Source organism: Pithys albifrons, chromosome 1, assembly GCF_047495875.1.
Source record: "Pithys albifrons albifrons isolate INPA30051 chromosome 1, PitAlb_v1, whole genome shotgun sequence".
NCBI lineage: Eukaryota > Metazoa > Chordata > Aves > Passeriformes > Thamnophilidae > Pithys > Pithys albifrons.
Window position 1 is genome coordinate 2,950,303 of NC_092458.1, and position 25,280 is coordinate 2,975,582.

A 25,280-nucleotide genomic window follows, 5' to 3' on the forward strand; every position below is an offset into this window, starting at 1 on the left:
ATATGTGTTTAGTGCTGCATTTACTGCAAACTAGTTTGGCAGTACTGATCTACAGTCTGTAGTGAGCTGCTCACATGCTGATGTTATCTGTATTTCTATTGTAAGGTAGTACAGCTGTGACTCATGTTTTGCATAAATATTAAAATTATGATTTCAACATTTTCACTTTGACAACACCATGCCAAATGCTGCTGTGATAAGTTTCATCAGCTTTTCAAAAGCAAGTCAGAAGAACTGATTTGCTTTTTTAAATGAAGCCATAATGAAATCTTCTAACAATTCCAGATGTTTAGAAATATTCTGCAAACCAGTGTCATCCTACTGTTATGACCTTTAACCATCCTGTTGCTTGTTATATTGATCTACTATTATGTTACACTGTGCTCTGAACTGATAAAATTTGAGGGGTTTTTTTTCTACCTTTCCTAAGGGCTTACCTCACTCACTGAATAACAAAACCATACCTGCATATTCCAACATACAATGTAGCTCATTTGCACATCAATTGAGACTCAGTATTTCACACCCTCATGAATAAGCAAACAACCGATTTCAAGATTAGCAAAAAAAATCTTTCATCACTGTTATGTTTAATTTAATTTAATTATTAATTATATGTATTGTGCTTAGCATTACTTCGCATTACTTAACATTTTGAAGTTTGACAAACCTGGCATTGTATGCACTTCCTCTGTTGGTATAACATGAGCAGACAAACAAAAACACTGGTAACAGTCAAAGAAATAGTCCAAAATGTGTTGCTGGGTATGGCAGTCCATGACAACTCGAGCTGGAAGTTTGTTAATGAGGTGACATCCAAAGAAAGGCAAGGTGCAGTTTGTTGTTTTGTTTTGGTTTGTAAGATTTATAGTCACAGAACAGAGCCATCCTCTTGCACATGAAGTAGTTTGCACCTTATTGAAGACTAGGGTCCAGATAAGATTAGTTTGTGTTGGTGATACAAACCCATTTCCTGGGGGAGAGTGTCTTAAAGAGACTTAATACATATCTTAAAGTTTACCTGAGGAAATGATAAAGTTATCATCTTGTATTTTGCTTCACAATGAAGACATGGCTCTTGCACATTCCAGATTCCCCTCTCCTCCCATTTTTCCTTAAAACAAAACCAAAAAAACCTGGAGAATATCTGATCCCTCCAGTATTTGTACTGTGAGATCTCTAAAAGCATTTTATCTTGTTAAAGCAGCTTCTTCTGCTGAAGAGTCAGTTCTTCAAAACTGTACAACTGAAGAATCAATTATCCCTGAAAAATCAAGGTTGACAAGCTGCAGTACCACATTCATTTCCAGAAAATGCTGTTCACAAAAGACCTAGAGATAGATTCTAGTTATAAGCAGATAGAGATTGAAGTAGTTTTATAGTTTTTCAAGTAACCTTCCTTCATAACAAGGCAGCACTGGGCTTTAGTGTTTGAGGAAGAAAGCAATGCTAATAGTGAAACATCATGCAGAGGCAGACATTAGTATTTGTGTTTGCATCCTCTCAACTGTGAGCTGACTCCTGTTGCTGCTCAGGGAGAAACACAGAAGGGATTTCTGTGCTCATAAAAGCTGAAGGCAAACAGTCCATAAATCTGTATCAAACAATAAGCTCCACAGCAGGTTTTTAATAAGGGGCTCACTTGCAAGATGACCTATGCAAGAAAGAGGGAGAGGACTGACACAGTCAGAAAACAAAAAAAATCAGTAGCTGAAATTATATACGCAAAACTCGAGCTGTTTATGAAGCAGCACAGGGAATGTGGGTGCTGTTGAGCTTGCTGACTAATCCATCCTGTTACCAAAACAAACAACACAACTGACACGGCTTTAGTGGTGGGAGGGAAAATGCTTGTTCTAGACAGTGACAACTGATGGCCAGTGCCATCCTGTCTGCAAGATCTTTTCTGATTGCACAAGACCCAAGAAGTGTGTTAGGTGATCAGGAAGTGAGAGCTGCTGGATCCTCAGTTCTCAGAGTGCTCCATCCCTGCAGAACTGAAAATGCAGGGGATCCTTCCAACTGAAGTGGATGTACTTTGAAGAATAGTTCGAGAAGCAATCACCAGACCTGCAGCCCATAGATTTAAAGAAAAAACCCCAAACCACTACAGACAAAGAGAAATTACTTCCAAACCGATGTCTTTCTATTACAAAAATTTAAGGAACCCATATTTTTAGGTTTTCCTAATAGCAATTTAACTGTGGTCTCTATGAAATCACATGATCCCATGCTTGCCTTTCAGGCTCCTTTGAACCATCTGGTGGTATAATTCCCTATGAAAAAATAAGGTATTGGACTAAAGCAATCATTCTACTTAAACTCACAGTGCAACTGCTTTAAAGATTGTCTCTCAGGACTAAACCAAGCAAGATAATCAGCCTGCACAATAGGGCTGATTCTTCCAAAGCAAATACATACATGGGGTAACAATAATAATGCCAGTTAAATAATGTGGAAATACAACAGTGGGTGACAACTGGTTCATATAAAGTGAACTGCTTTTGTACAAACTAGGATGGACTTTTCCCCGGCATTTATTCTGACCTGACTCAAGCCTGCAGCCTGTGCTGAAGACAAGCTGTGGCTGACCCAACCAGACCACCCAGATGGCTCTGAGCCAACAGAGCAGGGTCAGTGAGACCAGGGCCTTTTCCCATGGGGTTTTGAGTATCTTGGAGGACTCCACAACCTTTCTGAACAACCTCCTCCCTTGTGTGACTACCATCAGAGCAAAACATTGTTGTCTTTTGTTTTAATGGGATTTCCTGTATTGCCTTGTGCCCTTTGCCTCTTGTCCGGTCACTGGGCACCACTGAGAAGGGTCTGGCTCCATGGCTTTTAGTCTGTGGCAGTAGTTTGTGTCTGAGGTGCTTCCCAGTGTCTCAGCTTCTCCCACATGACAAAAGCTCCAACACTTTATCCATCTTTGTGGCCTGTCACAGGTATCCCTCTAGTATGTCTGTGTCTCTCTCACACTTGGCAGTCCCAGAGCTGGATCCAGTACTCCAGGTATCACAGAATCATAGAATGGTTTGGGCTGGAAGGGTCCTTGAGGATGATCTAGATCCAACCACTCCACCACGGGCAGGGACAATTTCCACTAGACCAGGCAGCTTACAGGCCCATCCAACCTGGCACTGAATACTTCCAGGGATGGGCATCCACAACTTCTCTGTGCAGCAGGTATGTCTGACCAGGGCTGAGTAGAGAGGAAGCATCACCTCCCTTGACCTGCTGGAGATGCTCTGCCTGATCCAGCTCAAGGTGCTGTTTGCCTTCTTTATTGCAATTGCTGCAAACTACAGTCCAACGTGGTGCCCTCCAGGACCTCCAGGACTTTTCCTGCAAAGCTGCTTCCCAGCAAGTTGGTCCCCAGCTTGTCCCAGTGCATGGGCTTGTTCCTCCCAGGGGCAGGACTTGGCACTTCCCTTTGCTGAGCTCTGTCAGTCTTCTCTCAGCCCATTTCTCCAGTCTGTCGAGATCCCTCAGGACAGCATTGGTCCATCTGGACAAATCATTCCAGCAGTGTTCCTGTGCCATGTCGCAGCTTTAAAGGGCTGCTACTCATTTGCCTGTCTTTATCTCCAAGACTGATGAGTATTACTTGCATAAATTCCAGTCAATTATAATAATTGAGAAAAAAAAATCATACTGTGCCCAGACTACAGCTCATAATGGGACAGCATTGCAATACTTGATACAGACCCAGGGTTCTTTAGATGGAAAGATTATAGCTTGGATGCTGATATGGATATTAGGAAGCTTGTTTATACTGCAGAGAGTTCCAGTAATAGACTAGACATTGTATTAGCTTTTGCCAAACAAAAATGATTTAAAAACTTCTGATACTAAATAAATTAATAAAATTCTAATCTCATAATATTTCAGCTTGATGAGTCATGAAATTTGAGTATCCTCTGGTGCAGGACAGCTAAGGGCAAGGCTGCAATTTTGCCCTGTGAAAGGAAGACACTGGAGTCTCAGAAGCCAAGGGAGAAGCCTGATATTGAGTAACAACACGTTACCTAAGGTTGGTGTGCTGATGTGAAATTGAAGTGCCATTTTGTTTCCAGAGTGCGTGTGTGTTGTTTGTGACTCACACAACTGATTTGGATACAGGGAACTAAAGACGTGTACAGACTACAGATGAAGGCTATATCCCTGTATCATCATGGAGCACTTCACATGTAGAAGGCAGCTGGGAGGCACAAACAGAACAAATAAGAATCCAGCAGGCAATCGCCTTCAGTGTACTCACCACATACACCCCCATGCTTCTTTCTTAAAGTAACAGAAAGACCTTATGCCCCCAGCTAGTCCCCCCAGCAATATTTTCTATTTCATGAACATTTTTCTCTCTGGCTCATAACAGCTTTTGAATCTGTAGCAATCATCAGACTATGGTGTAAGACCAAAAAACATTTGGTGTATTGACCCCACTGCCCCTTTGGATCAAACCTATACTATGTGATCATGTTCCTTCCTGCTATTTTACTTCTATTTTCCTGCTTTTTCCTGAACATGGAGGGACTTGAGGAAATGTGATTTCTAATCCAGTCCTTGAGACTGAATGTATCACCGAAGCAGAACAAGTACTGCATGTATGTGATCTGTACATTTGAGCAAGTTAAAGCACATGTCTGGGAGAGAGGCTGCTCTGTGGCTCATGCACAAAACATTAATGACAATTATCTGAAAGACAATGAGAAAGAATAAAGCGACACCTTGTATCAATTAATTTATGGTACTTTAATACCAAGTTAATGCATTCCTCAATTAAGAATTTATAAACTTGTAATTTATAGAAAAAAATAAATCACAGCTTCACAAAAAGCTAACTTGAACAATTTGTCCCCTCCCCGCCAACAGGCAGTTTACAATGTATTTCAACTATGTTGGTAGAAAGTTAACAGTGGTGTGAAACTCTTAAAAAACATTTGCAACAGTAATTGAAAATAAAATAATGATTTTACTCCGTGAAAAATTAATAGGAATTATGTTTCCCGGTAAAAGGTAAGTCAGAAAAGCAGCAAAAATCCCTCTCTAATTGTTACGTACGAGCTTCTCTCTTGCCTTGTATCTCATGGGCAAAGGCAACACGGCAGCATTAATCGTTCCCAGGTTCAGCACTCCAGTGGTTTTGGCAAGACATCCTACTCAGGAGTCCAGTGTTTGAGGTGTGTGCTGGTCCTGCCTCCCGCTCTCCCCACAGGCTGCTGTTCCTCCTCTCCCTTGGGGGGCAGTGGGGTCAGCAATAGCTCAGAGTAAAGGTAAGGAGTATGAAAATTTTTCTGTGGGATCATGTTCGCTTTCCACTTTTCACCTCTCCAATACAAACTGGAAACACCAGAAATTGTAGCTGTCACACCTCACATATGAGTATATACAGGAGAGGTGGGATTTGAATGTCGTATTTTCACCTGGGCACAAAACCCCCCTCTCTGCTGAAGTTATAAATACAACCACAGGACCAAAATGTTCCTTCTCTAACTTCTAAATTAAGTCACATTTTCAAAGGTCATTGCACTTGATAACAAAAAGGCAATTAATATGCAAATGATATTAAATATATTGTACAGACCTGAACTTCTGTGCAATCCATTGCTTCAGACACATACATTTAACATCTTTTTAAAAACTAAGCCTCTAATCATGGTTTAACAAAGAAAAACAAACTTTGTTAAAACCAAAAATATTTAAGAACAAATGTACACAAAAAACCGCTCCCTTTAACTCCTAGTGCATTTAAACACATCTTTGAAATTCTCCATGTTGTTCCCACATTCAACCTTGCTACCATTCCATACCAATCTAATGACACTATACCAGAAGACCTTTTCTCTGACCTAACCAATAAGGCTGGCATTTGGGATGCTGTTGGTACAGAGAGGAAAGCTGAAGGTAAGATTATTGCCTCACTCCTTTACATGTGGAAAATCAGAGGTTCCAAAGTGGATGTGACTCATTTGTCACAGATGAATTCCAGTGGCCCATTTCAGGTGCCAAGCACTTGGTCTTCTGAGCTAGCTTGTCCCAGCATATTTTGTGACAACTTCCTGTTAAAACAACAGACATGGAAACAGAAAGGGATATTGTGGTCCCTGAGACATACTAAATGATTTCAAGAACTAAAGCATGGATATTTAGCTGGGAGTGGACCCTCTTTAAGGAAAATTAAGTTAGTTTCAACTTTCAAGAGTTTAACAAAAAGTCACTAAAATATCCTTAAGCAGGACGACACAATATTTGCAGTGTTGGTCAAGAAGAGTGTGTTGTACAGAGTAGCTTTAAGAGTTATCAGTTGCTGAGGACCAAGCAGCTGTGCTGTCACTATCATGCTGAGTCAAACTTGTCTTTCCAAACTAGGTGAGGATGAAACATGGTCTTAACCAAAACATCTCTTTACTCCCATCTCTTTAAAGGTGTAACTACATGACGTGGTGTCTTAAATACTTAAAGTGGGCAAATTGACTAAATGTGCCAGAGGCCAAACTGAACTTTTTAATTTTGTAATTGAACATTGCAACAATATTCTGTGGGCCATATCAGCAAAATATTCACTGCCAAAGCAGTGGCAACATGTGCTACTGGTAATCCATTTTAGGCTAGTGTTTCAAAGGTTTGTACCGTTGAAGGTGTTTTATACCAGTGGCCACCACAACAAAACACCTTTGGCAACCGTAGACATGAAAATCCACAGCAGCTGGAGGAATTGTAAGATGTTTATAAAGTTCTACAGTGCAACATTAACTTTCTGCAGTGTGTTGCATAAAACACCAACCCCCTGTGCAAAGGACAGCTAAACATCTGCCATCACTACCTCACAGATTGCAGGTTTTTGTTCTATCACTTTCTCAAACAAAACTTGGGCTGTGAAGTTTTATAGGATGGTGTGAGATAGTCCACGCAAAGGTCTACAGTGCAGCTGGAGTTGATGGGGAAGGGAACAGAGTAATGAAGGGCTGAAGACTGAATTTTCAGTGCACCACTGGAAGGTTACTCAGGGACTGGTGACAGATGGATTCATGAATAGATTGAACCACACAAGTAGCATCATCACATTGATGGTAGAATCTCTTCCGACAACAAAACAAACCGCAACAAAAAAATCAGCTGCATCCATCAAGTCCAGTAAGTAGTCTCATTTACCTTAAATAAGAAAAAGCATGCATTAGGAACATAGAGTTTACTCAAAAACATTAACAATACTTTATAACACAGCTAACCTATACGAGGAATTCAGTAAAACCAACTTTTGTTTTCAATTACTGCAATTATAAATTAGATGTGTCTTGTGACACTGGAAAAGCCAGCTCTTAAGTGTGTGGGATGTGAACACAGTCAGAGAGCAGAGACCACATGGTTAAGATGGGTAAATTTTTAACAAGTAGAAGAATTAAAGGAAGGTAATCTATGCTTATTTTCATTCTGAAGGTAATCTAAGCTTATATTCCTCTGAATTTGAGCTCTGCTTCCAGAATTAGGGGAAATATTACTGCAACTATCTTGCAGAACTGCATAGTAATCCCTAAATGTAAATTAGTATGCAATTTGGCAGAAACTATCACAACACAAGAAAATAAAAACAGAATTTTAAAAATACCCCCACAAGGTACTTAAGTAGGAAGGATATAGTATTATTATCAGTACTGACATCTCATTCTGTGAAAATAGAGTCAGAGAACTTTATACCCCAGATGTCACATAAGATCCTATATACAGCCAATTCCCACTACACCTCACTTGGGAGATCCTATTTAAGCACACAAAGGCATTTATTTAAACTTGAGTCTAATAAAATATAGCATCATTTTATTTAATTCTACCTCTCCCCACCAAAAAAAAGTACAGCTACAAAATACATTGAAACCTCTTAGGTGTTCACTTCCAAAACTAGTGTGAAAAACTTAACAAAATCTTAGCATAAGGACTCCAGTTGCTATACACAGCTGGCTTCAGTAGTGAAATAAAACAGAACTGCCCTTTCTCCACTGTGAGAGAAGATTGATGATCATAAAATAAGGTACAAGTAATTGATCTGATTTTGAGGGAATTACAAAATGATATCATGAAATACAGTATTGTTCTTCAAATTCAGTCACCAGGTGCCACATGAAAAGGCAGCTTAGCAGTTCTGTAAATGGGGTTTTGCCACGTTAGTGTTCTCTATTCTGGCACAGCAGATTTTTCCATCGTATTTCAGTAGCTGTAAAATCATGGCCCTGCCTTAGAGAGACATGTTCAACAACAGCTCTGTTGCCATGCAAGACTTACTGCTGTTTCAGCACATGAGGGATGAATTCAGTCCTCACTAAATTCAGTGCTCAAACCTGCTACACTGATGACTGTGTTTGAGTTCCAGTGTTTCATTAGAAGATAAAACGCAACAAATGGATTAAATGGAGTTTCTGTACTAAATTAGAAGGAAAGTTTAGTTAACAAGTTCTGGCTTTTAAAAGCAAAAAAATGTTTACCAAGGTTTCTAAGGGGGAAGCAGCCCTGCTCCAATCAGCAGCACAAGTATTATATAATCTATAGATCTACACTAGCACACAACTGGGCAAAACTACAGCCTGTACATATTATCACTGTTGATATTTCTTTAGAGACATCATAATTTTTAAAACAAATTTGAGCAGGAAATTTCTTGCAACTTCTCCCGTCCTCCAGCTTACAATAAACCAATATATTAATATATAAAGTAATTATATTGGCATATATAGCAACTATAGATACATAGCAACAGCAACCATATCAATAGTCACTGTTATGTGAAAACAAGGACAAAAACGGTTTCTGAAGGCCACAGTGAGCTGAGCTGAGTGTGTTTCCCAGTTGTGGGTCACAAAGGCATAGACAAGCTTAAGGAAGAGAGAAAAAGAAATCTCTTATGAGCTCCAGCAGTGCAAGTTTAGATATTTATATGCAGGTTAGTGATAAGTTGTTTATAAAAGCAATAAACGCAGAATTTAAGTTGTGTATCTCCCCACTTATCATTGATTTTCTTATTATTTTAGGTATCCTCCATGTGGTGAAGAAGCTGACCTGGAATATATATTCAAGTTGCTTTGTTCAGCTTGTTAAAAATTTACCCACTTTTCACAGCTGGTTTTATTTTATTCTTACAAATAAAGATTTTTAGATTTTTCTCATTCACAGATACATTCCAGAATTAGTAAATCAATGTGAATCCATTTGTTCAGTTTGATTTTTGCCTAGCATTTGTTTAGTTTGATTTCAGTTCTCCTACAAGCTCCGATAGTCTATTTCATGCAAGCAAAAATACAGCTGAATAGTTAATTTAGACTGAATGAGTAGAAACAAAATACATCATAGGAGCATGCTAGAGTCCTCAATTGTCTGTTTAATTAACACCCCCTGCCTGTCCCACCAAAACCAAAACAAAGAAAGAAAAGTAAACAACCACCCCCAAACAGCTTACTAAGCAGCAACAATGCCCATACTGTAAAATACTTTGGGGACTGAAATTCTGAAACAACAAAGAACAAATGACATTACCATGTAAACTTCTTTTTCTTACCATAATAATATCTTAATGACGTGTGTTACTGCTGGAATAACTAACACTGTCACCCATATTAATAATTTTCTTTTAAAATAAGTAATATATTAATAGGTTGGAGATGCATCTTCATTGCATATGCACACAGTCCCTTCACCAGCTTTGCAGATAAGACTTTTAGGGTCTCTTCTGCACACAATTATTTCACTTATCCATCAAGAGCAAAGTAAAAAAAGAATGTTTTATAGATTTAGTAGATCTAGTTCCAAGGGGACCAGAAAAATCAAAGGGGTACATGAAGCCTTGTGGGCACAGAAGAAAAAGTCTTCCTTTCATTTGAACAGGCTCCTCAAAATAATTAGAGACTTTATAAGAAGAAATACAGGATAAAGGATGGAACCTTATTCTAACAGCAATGCACACTGTAGTGCAGGCAATGCAAAACTCTGCTAGGCTGCTCCACCCTATATCCCTTTCATAAACTGTGTGCAATCTGCACAGATACAAAGGAAGGGGAGAGTTACAGGTTTCATGTGCTTCTAACAACTACAAATTTCATGGCACATGAGGATGAATTCGAGATGGCCTTCACCTGGCTCCCTTAGGTGCATTATGTCTGATTCACACCCTCAGACTCTCGTGTGCATGGACAACAAAAAGCATCAGTCATTTTTGCTGGAAAAAAACGGAATAAAAAGAAAAAAACAAAACCCCAACACTTAAACTAGTGCAGAGAGCTTTTAAAGTGATCTAGTTCAAATAATAACTAACCTGAGGCGTACTTTGCTCCGATTAAGATTACCATGCTACTCATAATAAAAATACCCAAAGGCAGACTACAGAAGATACTAGTGTCACCTGATGTCATCCAGGGGAGGGTGTTTCCAGTCAAGCAAATCAAAAGAGAAATATATATATAAATTGCAATATATGTGTTAAAGATCATATGAACAGAAAAAAATAACAAATGTAGTGACATTTGCAGAAAAACGAAAAAAAATTATGTGTAAGCCCCACAATAATTCACAATAGGCTCTCAATGTAAGAGTTCAAATCTAAATTCTACTGTCAGCACTATCCAGGTTGAGCCTATTTCTAATACTCTTCAATCTTAAGTATCCTTAGCAGGCAGATGACAAAGTTTCAAAGCAAGAACTAAGGAAAATATCATTTCCCCCCCAGGTGTTAAACCATATAATCACTGAGATAAGTTTTGATAAACATGCCTCTTTTCACATGAAATGAAGGGAGAGATCTAGGTTTACTTTCTGCAAGGCAAACTTTTTTATTCTTCCAAATAAAATAAATATATATATAAGCATCAGAATACTAAATCATAATGGACAATACTGAAGTGAATTGTGTAGCTCACACTAAATTACCTGCTTCCCTTCCCAATAGCCTTGGCAGAGTTGTTTGTAAAACATGGTGTTAAGTAAAATATTTAAACCACAATATAGGATGGCAAAAGGAAAATTTTAGCTTTCAAGAATAAAGAGACTTCATACAGCTTGAGAGCTCCAACTGTGGGTTTTGGACAGTGGAGTGAGTTTACATTTTGAGGATTCTTTACTTAATACTTTTCATTCTAATAGTTTTTCCCACAATAGGGAAATGAAATTAAGAAAAAGCCCATAAATGATGTGTTGTAGGATGATTCAGGACTAAAAACTTATCCTGAAATAGTGTTCAAATATAAATTCAAATCATAGATCACAGAAGATTGCAGCTTTAATTTAATTCAAACCTGACAAATGAGAAAGCCCTCTACTTCAAAAGAAAGACCTTGTTCAGACCCTCAAAAGTGATTTTATATTCCATGTGTGTGAACAGTAAGTGTATGTAATTCTTTACTTTATGATAACTTCTTGCTCTTAGCCCTTGTAGATCAAACAGATTTTGATGTGGGTATCAATCCCTCTATACTATACAGCAGATAACAAAGGCAAGATATGGCAGGAAAAGTCACAGGATAGAACTCCTTTGCAACATGAGGTTATAGTATAACAAAGTTAACAAAATCCCTGCACTGTCTTAGAATTGTGCTTTATCTCTTCTTCTAGGTAAGATATTTTTTCTTTTTTAAGCCAAGGGCATTCTGCAAAACCTGCAGTTAGTCTTGATTTCATATTTTCTGGTTTTAGAGCCCTCCAAGATATTAGTTGTGCCCTCTTTTCAAGAGGAAAACCTAACTATCTATTTTCCTGCTTGGTTCACACAGTGGTTTCAAGTAATGATCTTTAAATCACTGTAATGGTCAAGAGATGGTATGAACAGAAAAGCCTAACTGGCTAATTATCAACATTTAACCTGCATTAATGTTTGGTTTACCATTTGAAGGAGCTTCAGATGTCTCCCAGCCCATGGATTTCACTACAGCTTTCTTCCACCTGGCGTACCGATATTCACTTTCTGAAATTGAGAGACCAGCAAACAGAAAAACCCTCAATGCACAAGAATATAACTACCAGTATTTAAGAACCAAACACTACAATATTAGTTTTCCACTCTTTAGCTCAGTGTTGTTTGTTTGCACAGAGTATTATAAAATGCTTTTTTGATTTAAAAAAACACCACCCCAAGCTCCAAGATTATGCACAGTAAGAAGAAATTAAATCAATTTTCTGCATGTTCACCAATAAGAAGGTTCACAAACAGGACAAAATGAAGCAATTGATGTTCATGTAGAAACACTTCAATGTTGAAAATGCTGTCTTGAAGTAGGGATTGTAGAAGTAACTATAATCAAATTGTAAGACAGAATTATGTACCAAAATTTAAGAAATCATAGACAAGACAAAAAAGTATTTTTATTGCACAGGAATTAATTATGTCCAGTACATAATTTCTATCTCTAGAAGCACTTATGAACTGATGAAAAAGATAGTTAGCTAAAATCCATTAATTAACATAGGCTTTTAAAAGCCAAAAGAAGAGTCTTCCCAAAACAGCCAGTCTGTCCTTTTTACATCTATGAAAACTCATATGCACAGGAGCTTAGAAACCTCTTTCACATGAAAAACCTTTCAAGATTTCTTTTATTTTACTTGCTATGAATCCAAAGCTACTGACTGCAATGCCCAAGCTGCTTTGAAAGAGAAGACAGAAAAGAACCCCAACACATTCCCCCACGGAGCGGTGTTGTGGCAACCATCCCTTTTTTGTGGACAAAATAGCAAGTGAAACACACACACTTTTCACTAAGGCAAACACTACCAAGTTGATCTTCAACATTTGTGAGGATATTCATAGGGTATTCATTTCATATCAGTATGTGAGACAGTGAAAAAGAAAAAGCCTGATCTGTTGGTCAAAAAATAAGTTTGCAACTGAGATAACATGAAAGGGTTTTACCCTCTGGGTTGATCTGTGGTTCAAATCGTTCACATGTCACTGCTGTAAAATCTCCAGGATTCAGACTCCAAACTCCAACTCCTTCTGCAGCTCCTGCTGCCATAGCAGCTCCTAAAGCTGTTGTTTCAGGCATTGATGGCTTTACTGAAATTAACCACAGAGAAGACCATGATGATTTTTAATGAAAGTCACCTTGATGACATTAGAACTAAAGATTTGCACATCTATGCAGATACAACAACAAAGCAAGACATCCAATTTGCTCTCAACAGCCACTGCAAACCAATGTTGTTTTCAGCCTTAAAAAGAAAATAGGAGTTGCAATTTCATCTTACCTACTGGAATACAAAGAATGTCTGATTGGAGTTGCATGAGGATTTTGTTACTGGTCATTCCTCCATCTACTTGCAACTGTCTTAGTGGTATCCCATAGTCCTTGTTCATGGCATCTAAAATCTTAAGCAAGAGTAATATACATTACAATTTAAATGCAGAGAAATCCAGGATACCCTCAGAGTGTAAAATACTGATACTTCAGCATCTGCTGAAGAGCATTACGTAGATCATTCTCCTCTCCTATATATTAAAAGAGCAAAACAGAGGTAGTGGCAATACAGTTTTGTTTAATGCACAGCACCTGCTTTCTATTCATTACAGGAATGCTGGTGAGAGGGGGGTCTTTCTCCTTTGATGCTTTCTATGTAGCCCAAGTGCTGCTTATGTGCCCTGAGAAGAATTTTTAAGAAAAGTTGATGACAACTACAACATTTATGAAAGATAACAAAGGAAGAAGCAATACTAAATGGAGTCCTTTAGCTGATTACATTTTGTCTAGATACTTTCTCCAATTTGATGCATTAAAGAATTGAAAGATTTAAGCATTGAACTGACAATCTGGAAGACATTTCAGTAGGAACTGAGGAACATTGAACTGTTTTGAAAGAGCAGCCTCTCAAAATATTTTGAGTTAGTTGTTGAACACTCAGAATTTTACATTAAACAAGACTGACAGCAAAAATAAACTGTTAGCATAATTTTTCTTAAAACTGTTTCCTTCTTTTGAGCATAGTAGACAGTTGAAAAAGGGGATAATTAACTAAGGGTGGAGTATTTAATTCACTGATACTTATCAATATGCTTTTTAGAGGGTTTCCTAAAAACATAAGGTTTGCCTCAAACCTTAGCTACTGGTAACTCCATGGCATGACCCTACAAGCCCCATTAAATACAGAATAGTGGGTTTTCTAGGGTTTTGTAAAAGAAGTCAGTTAAATGACTCCTATGCACTTTGTAAAGTTAGTGCATACTTTTTGTTGACCAATTAGGCATTACCAAGTGCAGAATGATCTTCTCTCTGTAATTTTTCAATTTATGTGAACAAAAAAGAGGTGTATTTTTCTCAGCTTTAAATGACAAAGCAACACAGACCACAAAAAAGACCAGAACTACAATGCATTCTGCCCTGTTCTGTACCTCACAAAGTACCCAGTTATACAATCCTTACTGGGAAAAGTCAACATGCTATTTAAAAAAGAACAAAAAAATTGTAGGCTTGCAAGGTAGTAAAAACTAGATAGAGATGAACTGTCCAGTATTCTCCCCATCCCCAGAAAGGAAGTCATTGAAGTCCCTTACCAGAAAATCTTTAAAGGAACTAGAGGAACTGTCACAGGATAAATAGAGGTTAAAAATTACAATACAAGAGTAAAGTCAGTTTTCATGGTGACAGGGTCTGTCCATGGGCCTGCACTGTTCAATGCATTAGAAATAATCTGGAAAACAGACTTCATAGCATAGCAGCAAAGTTTGCTGGCAGTGCTAGACTAGTACTGCTCTCCACCACTTATTTCTTTCACATACATCATTTTACATTTGTTTTAAGTTGATATTATCTGCCTTTTTTTACCATCCAGAACTTCAGCACTGTTGCAGTCTCTGGTTCTGTTTTCCCTGTTGTGTCACTGTTGTATCACTGTTTATCACATGTTGGATCATTATGCTCCCAGTAAAGATTGAAAGAAATGAAAATAATGCTATAAACCAGGAAAATGAAGAAAAAACCACATCATGATCATTCTGCTGCTATCTCTATTGTACTGAGCTTGGATGAAGAGCAAGGTATCCAAATATGCAACTTTTGTTAATGACAGCATTGTATCCCTCAGAAGTGAAAAATTGCTTATTTGTCCATAATGCCTTCTAGAAGAAAAAACATAACCTGTGTCATCTGCCTGCATAAGGAAGGAGCTTTTTGGATAATAAGGTGCTCAGAAGGACCGAATATCACAATAAAACAGGCAAGAAGTCCACTGGATGTGAATTTCAGAGTTTTCCTAAGGCCTTCCATTTTAACTGGAATTGAAAGAACTTTGTTTTTGACAAGACAGAATTGATGTATCTTTGAAAAATGTACATATAGTTTATCTCTGTCTATAGGACTCAATCTGTTTATTTTAGTGTGTCCACTGGCCTGATCAGGCATTCCTGTCACTGACAAAAGCACATTGACTAAAGCATAGGGGAGTACTAGATCTGCTCAAACAGTGAACTCCACCGTCAATCAGTATGAGAGCTTTATTCCCCTCTCTCCTACTCCCAGCCACATGCCCTGTCTCACATTCTGACATTTGCTGCACTCCTCTGCAAGGCAGCTGAGGTCATTAATCCAGCAGAAAAATAGACCAGCAAAAAGAGGGATAATTTTCTGCTGGAAAGTTCATTGAGCTGTCACATGAGAGGGAATGGATGGGAGGATGGACACAGAAAGAGAAGCAGACAACAAACCAGAGTGTCAGTTCAGTTTCCTGTAACTTTACCCTGACTTCTAGTACAAGAATTAGAATGCTACTTCCAATCTCCTTCACAGCCTTCTGAGGAGTCAGAGGCTGTCTGCACAGCTTTAAAAGCAGAAGGCTGGGTGAAATTTCTGTCTTTTTCCACCAGTACTTTATTCTGTCACTACAGGAACAACATGCTGCCTTCCTCATCTTACACAGATTGAACTGGGAGCTATTTTGAAATTCAGTATGTTTAAACAGCAGCAGTTTAAATCATGCAATCAAATTAAGGTTTGACTGGTATTCTGTGAGGTGTAGGGATTTTGTTTTCTCCTGTATTTGCACAGAACACAGGGACTGCAAACACAGGGAGAAGCAGATGGCGATATAAAGATTCTAATGATCATACTGATATCAATCCCTTTGATTTGGCTGGGAGATTAATTTCCTCTGTGAGAATTTTGGTTTGCTGTTGCAGAATTCCATGTAAGGCAGTGAAGGGAGTCCAGATTTCCCTTGGTATGTTTGCTGCTGTCTCACTTTAACTCGTTTTTGTTCTTGTGTACCAGAAGCAACATAAGCCATCTCTGTCACAGCAGACAATGTAAAATGTCATCTTCTACATGAACAAAACTTTGTAGTTATGGCACTGGCCTTGTCATTTTAATATTTCTGTGTTCTGCCTCAAAATATTCACAAAATAGGTTTAGCTTATTTTAAGTGCTGATAAAAAGCAGCATTAGAACTCCAAAATAATGTACCACTCAACTTTAGATAAAGCCACAGGAATAATTTTTCAACATTAGTAACAAGCAAAGACAAGAATAGCATTGAAGGACAACATAAAGTATATGATTAATTTTCATTATATCTTTTAAATCCATTTTTTTCTGAAGAGCTACAGTTCCTCTTATCATACTAATTTACAATGAATTCAGGACTTGATTTGCCTTTACCTCTCGTGTTTGAAAGCAGACAGCTTCTAGTGCAGCAAAGGCAATGTGCTTTTTATTTGTAAACTGAGTAAGGCCACAGATAATTCTGTTAAGGAGAGAAAAAACCCAGAGTTAGGACACACTTCTTTACCAAACATACACAGTTACTTCAGACCTAGGTCTACTAATTGAAAGCTCAATCAGTTCCATTGTATGAGGGCTACCTTTCAATATTAAAAAGCTTGGGTTTTTTCAATCTAAACTCTCTCATTTTCCTTACAAAGGTGCTTTCAGGGTCCAATCAATACAGTTGCCATAAAATACTTTGATTTTGCCAGTCTGCATGCAGAGAGATGTATATTCACCCATACACACCCACACAAGTTCTAATCTGCCTTTAATAATATAAAGCCTCACTAAAATCGTAATAAATTATCTAATGCAATGCTCTAATGTTCCTATGGAAAAGCAAAGCCAGGTCAGTACTGTGCTCTAAGTGCTTGAAATTGTTTTCAGGTCTTTCTGACTATTCATTGCTTCTGAACCTTCAAAGGGATTTCTGAATATGGTAATTATGCTAAATCTAACCATGAGTAAACTGAATTCTGTCAATGTACTCTGAACTGCAGAGCAAATAAGCATCCTTTTATTCCATTTCAACAGCAGGAATGCTGAGGAATGCTGCTATATTTGGTGCTGGATACATGCAAGATCAAAGATATTAAAGGACATTTTCAGTTGTTACCATTCCACAGATCAGCTTTTAACAGCTCAAAAGTTAAGCCCTGTGATCTGAAAAACTGTAAAAACATGAATCTCAAATATTATTCTTTTTCCTTACATACAAGAACCATCTAAATTCTAAAGATGAAACTACTTGAAACCTTGGGAAATACATATCATTTAAGACTTTTCTCACTTTAGGAAAGTTACTTTATATATACATTTGTTCTGCTTCTGTGATTCCCATGGCATGTTGTGATTCCAGCAACAGGAGGCAAGCTCAAAATAGCAGAAAAGACAAATGAAAGGCTATTGTTTGAACTATTACCACCTTGCTGAGTCTGGACTACCAGGAAAAGGACGGGAAAAAAAGGAGTAGAAAAGAGTTTTCAACAGACTGGGAAGAAAGCTGGATATAAGAAAAAGCAGGAAAAGGGAAAAGGAATTAAGTACCCTGAAACTGAACTCAAAAACACTAACCAGCACTAAATTCTTCCCTTCTTACTTTTGTTGCCTGACAGCTCACAGGAACACAGACCTCCTACCTCCTCTTTTACTTTAGTGAGATGAAACTTTTCAGAACCAGAAATTGCTTTCCCTGCCTTGATCCCCTCAATTTTTTTTTCAGAGGGGGACAAGAAGGAGAGAGGAGGATGAGTAGCTGAGCTGGCTAATCCTTTTCTCCCAGTAGCAGCTGCTGTTTTGAACAGGTTAAATACAAAACACAAACACAGTAGTTGCTTGAAAATACCACAGAGAATGATGCATCCAGACACATTAAAGGAACAAGAAGAACAATTTTACATGCCTGGAAGGACAAGTGTGACAGTATTTGTAAAGTGGTTAAAACCCTCAGTCCTTACCCCCTTGCACTGGGCTCCCAGTACGGTGCATACAGTCCTGAAAATGCTGGCACGAAGTAGCAGCCATAAGAAGTCCCCACCTCTGCAGCCAGTTTTTCTAATGCACACACACAAACAGGCTTCACTTAGCTTTTCACAAGTGTAGCAACACTTAAAGATGATGCTTAAAAGTGTTATTATTTAAATTGGAAAAATATTCTGAATACATTAGGTAGCTACAGAAACAATCAAACCATGTATACACAAATAAAAAATACAACTAATGCTGGCACTCTTCTCCTCGTTAATTAGTTTTCCATATGAATGGAAGATGGGGCATAGGGAGTTGTGTAAAATGAAAAATCAAATCTGAAATCCAAAATTATGTACTCAATATGCTGACCTAGATTCTGTGAGGTTTTCAGAGGTTATCCTGTGGGTAAAAAATGCAACCTTCAAAACAGTCCAAAAGGTCCCACTTTACTTACATTTAAGTCAAGGCAAGCAAATGAAACTGGATCAAGACCAAAGGGAGTTAAGAACTAAATTCCCATTAACTTCAAATGGATTTAGTGTTCCAAATTCTCTGCTTACAGATATAATCACAAGGCCACCTACAAGGAAATCTGAAGTTTCTTAATATCTGAGTAATAACTGGATATATGAACACAATACTAAAATATTTGCAATTTAAAAAATTATATTAAGACATCTAGAATTGCAAAGGAAATAATAATATGCAGCTCCTTCCTAGAACAAGAAAGGAATTCTTTTTTTCCTGCTTTTGCAAAATTTTTGTTTGCATTGGTCAGAGAAGCTGAGCACTAGACAGAAAAACTTCTTCAAAAAGTCTTTCTAAAATGGTACTTTCATATGGACTCCACTGTTGTTACAGTAAAATCAAAAGTGAGCAATTCAGATCTATAGAAAAACCCTGTGAGACTGAGCTATCAGCCAGAAGCAGCAAGGAGCTCAGCTGCTGCTGGCTGAGAGGGAGGTGGTTACTCCCCAAGAATTCACATAGTAGGAATTCACAGGACTCTGCAGGGGCACGAAAACAGCCTGGATGAAATAATATAAACATGGGACTTGTGAGAGAGAGGCTTTAACCAATTGAAGTATCTGGTGTGGTGGTGTGTTAACTCTTTTAGCCAATAAGCTGTAGTCCTAACCCCATATAAACTGTGTGCTTTGGGTAATAAAATGTCTTCACTATAAACTTCATAAGCTTGTTGGTGAAGTCCTTTCTCTCTGCCCAAAATTGTTTACTTTACTCCACTTAAAAAAGGAGTGAAGGGAGAAGGAAGGATTTCAGGGAAATGAAGAGATGATGGAGTCCCACATGACTTTAACAAAACTGACAAGGTTGAAGTTCTTGAAACTCAAACCTTCCAAAGGTCTAGTCAAACTTGAGAAGAGGTACTGCAGTGTCTCAACAAATGACTAGTTCACGTGACAATAGTTTATACTCTGCTGTATGATCTGCAAAGCTTTTGTTCAGAAAAACAGACTGATATTTTAAGTTTTTGCTTAATCTTTCAAGTTTTACATAACATTTTAATTCTTTTTCCACCTTTGAATATCAAATTATTAAAAAAATGTAAGGAATCTCTTTTTAATCCTAAATCTCATTAAATCAGTCACTTTCAAACTTTTGCCCTTGCATGCTTCTGATAATTTTTCCTTTTCCACTATTTGATATATTCCTACTTTCTACAATGTTACACACCACCCACCTTGTTTCAGTTCAGCCCAAGTGGAAAACATCAGCTATGCAACTGCTAAAGGATTACTGTATTCTTAGGCAAAAAATATTACTCTCCTCCACAACTCCTTTAAGAGGCAACTTTGCAAACTGAGGTCCCTAACTCAATGGATATGAAGCCTTCTAATCAATCATTGCACATGTGGGGCCTCAGGTTCCCATGGTTATGACAAGAATATGTAGGTTTAAAATCAAATATGAACTGGTTTCTGTAACACAGACATAAATGCTCTTGACTCTGGAAAATTCAACCCTGTATGAATTGCTAGGGAAACAGATTGCAATAGAACAAATTTTCCAAGGTTGTACTGACAGGCTCTATGAAATCTGTGTATCAATAACAGTGGGTTCATGGATGTGAAACGGACTGTTTAAACACAGCAAAATACACACATGTTCCAGGTTTCTTCAGTTCAGTATTTTGAGCTTTCATTTACCAAGTGAGACATCATGACATTGGAAAAGTTGAAAAACTGAACAGTTCCAAATTGTGCATACTCACCAACTTCCAGTGAAGACTCAGCAATACCCAGATTGTCCCTCAGCCAACGAACAACAGCACCAGCTATTGCAACAGATCCCTGAAGGAAATAAAATCACTGCATTAGGAGACAACAACTGGCAGCTTTGTGTTCCTTTCTAAAAGACTGGAGAGGAGGGGGGAGCTGTGGCCTCCAACTGCAGGCTTACAGACAGTTACAGCTTGAAGCACTCCCAGGAATGCTCACAACTAAACCACAAGTTTCTTGCCATCTGTAGACAGACTGCCATGTGAAAAGGGCAGCCTCTTACACAGGCTCCACGCACAAAAGGTGCAGATTCTACACTTTTTTCCATGCAGGGAAGTTACAATGACATTTTCTAAGCAGTCTCCTTGTCTTTCTAATTTATGACTTCTCCTGAATATACAGGTCTGAGGTCCGGTAGCCTCGGACTTCTTTTCCTGATAAATTAAGATTTTTATGCTTTGATTTAAACAAGACTGATTATATCTAGTCTAAATACAAATGCCCAAAACCACAGAAAATTTAGGCACTGGTGCATCTGCCAGCAAAATTGCTCTGAATTTTTGAATTTGGCCCTGAATGGCTCCATCATATCACAGAGGAATGGCATGGCCACCATCTCACTCCAAAGTCCAAATGGACTTCTCTACAAGACAATCTCAACACTACTAGAATAAGCTTCAAGTAAAACAGGAGCAGCATTGTTATTTTCACCCAAAGCCACTCCTAGAAGGGGCAGGGGTGTTTTCTAAGCAGCTGGCTACTACTGTTACAAGGCACTGATTTGATTTAAAAGAAAAAGCTGAATCCATACTTTTTGCCTTCCTGGGAAGTGTCTTAACCAGCAGATTGTAGATGATTCTAGCATGGATACAGGATAAAGGACACTGAACATCTTCTGTTGAAGCCATGTTTTCAGACAATATCATTAAAGACTTGGAGATGAAGAAGCAAAACACACAAGCACATTTCAGCATGCAGAAATACAAATCACTCTCAGGACAGTTCCAGTTCTTCATTTAAGAACATTGCTTAAAAATAAAACAAACCTCTCACACAACAACACAAAATAAAAATCTAAAAGCTTGACAGAACATGGCAAATGCAAGATCTGCTTTCCTTAGGGAAGGAAATGAGGACAGCCTCCCACATCCTAGTGAAGTACTGTAAGCCACATACTATTCTACCAGTGAAAAAAATCCTGTGTGTTGTCTTTCTTTGTTTCACATGGAAAACACATGCTGTCTACCAAAGCTCAGTATCAGCAGAGAATGTGGTATATGTGTTTTGAGAGTAATTATTGGACTATAATAATTAGCCCAGTTAAGCAGCACAGGTGGAAGAAATCAATTTGGCTGATCCCAACAGAGCTTTGGTGCCAAATAGATGCTCAGCTGATCTGTGGTTGAGAAGCAGAGCTTTAGAACAATGAACCCTGAAGTTTAAGTAAAAATAAAATTTTCTACAGAATTTGGATGCCCTCAGACTTGTGTGGAGAACTGAGGAACTATATTCTGTAAGTAGGCACCTAAATCTAAGTAGGTAAAACCCCTAAATTGTTAAAGGATTTTTGTCATAGAAATTTGATTCAGATTTTTAAAAGTTAGAAGTAAAATCCATTAGAATGAAATAAAAAACATTTAGCTATGACTTCCATTATGAGGGGATAACTGAAACACTACTCTCCCCTTCTATTTAAAACCAAATTTAGTATAAAAATCTTTGTTTTATTTTTGTATAACATTTATAAAAGATCTGAGAGACTGAGTAAGAGAAAAAATTCTTTTACCATCTTGTCCTGAAAATGTAAATGATGCAATGAAGAAATATTTTTATTAGATTACACGCTATAGATTGAAGATAGGGATAAATGAAACCACACATAACCCCTGAGGCACACAAGCTATAACACAGAGCTATTTTCATTTCCATGCAGCTGAGGATAACAAAAGAATACCAGATAACAGAAGTAAACAAGAACATGTATCACTACAAAAAGGAAGAAATGACTGAACTTACCTCTAGTGCATAACAAACAGGTTTGTCTCTGCCCAGTTGGTAAGCTATTGTGGTTAGAAGACCATGCTCAGAAAACACAGACTAAATGAGGAAATGTGAAAGAAAAGGTAAAGCATGAACAGACGCAGAAAATATTTAAATAAAAACATTCAAATTCTAATAAACAAGAGACCAAACCTTCAAATGAAATATGGAAAGTTTAAACAAAGTACATTTTCAGTCACTCTAAATATACACCTGTCATACAACCCTCAGACCACTGGTGCTAATTCTTGTTTCCACAAGCTGCCACAGATCTTTGCAGAGCAAAGAACTGGGGGTCTTTAGAAGGACATGTAAATCAGAAGGAAGCCAAAGCCTCGAGTTATTCATTCAACTCCAACTACAAAGAAATAATGAGAGAAAATGAAGGGAAGAAATAAAATAGTCAAGAGAAGGAAAAAAGACTGTGGTTACATAACATAACCCTGTCTGGATGACATTAAGAAACATGCACAAGGAAAGAGCCAGAAACTTGCTGCAAAAAGTTCCGTTTGGAAACTTAAGGAGCTGGGGAATGGAGTCTTACTGAAATACTCCAAGAAACTTTCTACTCTTTCAGATTTCAGTTTGTGTTTTTCCTTATGTCTGGCAATATAATTGTTGTTAGTAAGTCTACGAAAGGCTAACATACACTTGTAATCAAAAACTTAAATAAAGGTTGTAAAAAGAAAGACCAAAAAGGCAACTGACCTTGTGACCTGTATTGCACAGCAAGAAACAACCTGTTCCATACCTAGCAAGAAAGCAAAGCAAAGTCAGAACCAGGATGTTTAAAGGATAACCGTGACTGTAATTCATCAATCCATGAGTCCCCTGTGGAGAATCAAGACACCACATTTTGACCCTTGAAGGTTATTTTACCATTAACTGATGATACAACCATCCTCAAAAAGCTGATTTAAATGCAGCCTGAAGCTGAAAAATCCAGTCACATTCCTCTGGCTCTTTCTTGTATAACACTTGATCAGAGAGCAGAGGCTGAAAACTAAGTGTGAACTCCTCTTTGGTGGCAGAGTTTGCCTACTTCAATGTCAGCTGATTATGAAAGCTACTTTATAAAATAAATATTTCACAATATTAAAGGGGAAATTTTAAGAAACATTGTCCCTGTCAAAAGAAGAGGGAGTTCTTTAAGCATGTTCCATCCAAAAACTTCTAAAAACAGCATGTTTTTCATTTGAAGACCACATCACATCACATATATGTGTGCATACACATAAGTATAAGGACACAGTTTAATAAAAGGAGTACAAAATACTACAATCCATTCTAACTTACTTTGAGAAATTATGAGTTCCTAACCTTTTTAACCCCCTGAAGGTAATAGTTTAAAACAATACTGAGATAGTCTTCAGTTATATTTGGAGAGAAAAAGAAGCAATAACAGAAATAAGTTAAAACCCCTTGCTTTTACCTTTTAGTTTAGAGCTGTTCACTTTTTTCCCAAAGGTCTCTCGTGTTTTAAAAGCATTTATTATAAAAATACCTTGTGAGTATTACTTAGAACTACGTTTGTTTTACTAAAACACAAGGCCACCAACTGTTCAATTTGTGCATAAATATAAAATTGGAGGTCAATTAACCACAAGTACAGATTAATGTGCAATCATACCTGTGAAAGTCCCATACTGTGCATGTACCTACATGCCCAATAAAACAGATGGATCTATAATGGAACAGTAAGTCATTTATGCAGAGAGCTTTTCCTCAGATGATTGTTTGATTACACCAGTTGGCTGATTTAACTGATCAGCTATTTTAAACAAGGGACACTAAAAGTCTGAGAAATAGGAAAAAACAAATGCAAAATTCTCCATGCTGAGCTAGACAGAGAAGAAACACTAAGCACTGTGACTGAAATGGACCTTTTCAATCCAGCAATGCTGTGCTGTACAAGTCTACACAATCTAACTCACAGGCCTGTATTTTTTTAACTTTAGGTCGTAATTTAAATTATACTGAAACTGTTTTAATCTGTGTCTTGGAAAATTTCAAAATTAAAATCCTCCTGTCACACAGAGATGTTTTTCTCACAGTAGCTGTGTTCCAAAATATAACTCACAGGCCATGTAACTTTAACACTTTCACTACTTTATATAAATAAAGTCAGGATGTGGTTTACTTTGTAGGTCAGTACAATCAAAATGTAGATCTGTAATCATGTGATAACTACAAAAGCATTTGGCAGTGAGCTTGAAAGATAATATAATACTAAATAGCCAACAGAGCAGTAATTATCTTACAACTTTACTATTAACTTACGTATTTTTTGCTTGCCCATCATTAAAACACATTTGCCCAACAAGAGCAGCAGACTGGTCACCCAAGCACTGAAAATGAGAGATATTTTCTTTTAGTAAATGTCTGCACATGAGTTACATGCATGAAAAAGGAACATGAACAGATACATTCCACCATAATTTAAACCTATTAGCTCCACACAGGTAACTGAAAGTGAGGAAAAACCTACAGAGACAAGCTATGCCTTTTATTACTCTTCCCTTTATAAGAACTGAAAATGAAATGTGTTGTGCTACTTATGGTGAACAATTTAAAGAAATAAAAATTAAAATTTACTATCTTTATGCATGTTGTATTGGAAAAAGCTGAGAATCTGCCCAGCATTTCTGGACTACATATGTACATAACTTCTTTCATTTATGGGAAGAGGAGCTTGCTTCCATTTTGCAATGTTACTCATTTATTTCAAGATCCTAAGTTGCCAACAGCACTGTACATGTGCATTAAAGCTGCCAGCTGTATTTCCACAGCCAGACCTTATTAGCGGTGA

At 37.6% G+C, this 25,280-nt stretch overlaps 1 protein-coding gene across 2 annotated transcripts in view; it reads right to left on the minus strand.

Moving 5' to 3' along the window:
* Positions 1-4,737: 4,737 nt before the first annotated feature.
* Positions 4,738-25,280, minus strand: part of GK (glycerol kinase) — a 36,870-nt gene continuing 16,327 nt past the window's right edge. The window contains exons 10-20 of one of the 2 annotated variants that reach the window (XM_071581923.1): positions 24,752-24,819; positions 23,180-23,222; positions 22,448-22,528; positions 20,425-20,503; positions 18,179-18,275; positions 16,614-16,698; positions 13,216-13,336; positions 12,881-13,024; positions 11,858-11,938; positions 10,298-10,384; positions 4,738-7,152 (exon numbers count right to left, since the gene is read on the minus strand). In XM_071581923.1, the coding sequence (XP_071438024.1) occupies positions 7,145-7,152; positions 10,298-10,384; positions 11,858-11,938; positions 12,881-13,024; positions 13,216-13,336; positions 16,614-16,698; positions 18,179-18,275; positions 20,425-20,503; positions 22,448-22,528; positions 23,180-23,222; positions 24,752-24,819 (894 nt within the window). In that variant the 3' untranslated portion in view covers positions 4,738-7,144. The remainder of the gene's footprint in view (positions 7,153-10,297; positions 10,385-11,857; positions 11,939-12,880; positions 13,025-13,215; positions 13,337-16,613; positions 16,699-18,178; positions 18,276-20,424; positions 20,504-22,447; positions 22,529-23,179; positions 23,223-24,751; positions 24,820-25,280) is intronic. The other variant, XM_071582010.1, reaches the window with a different exon arrangement.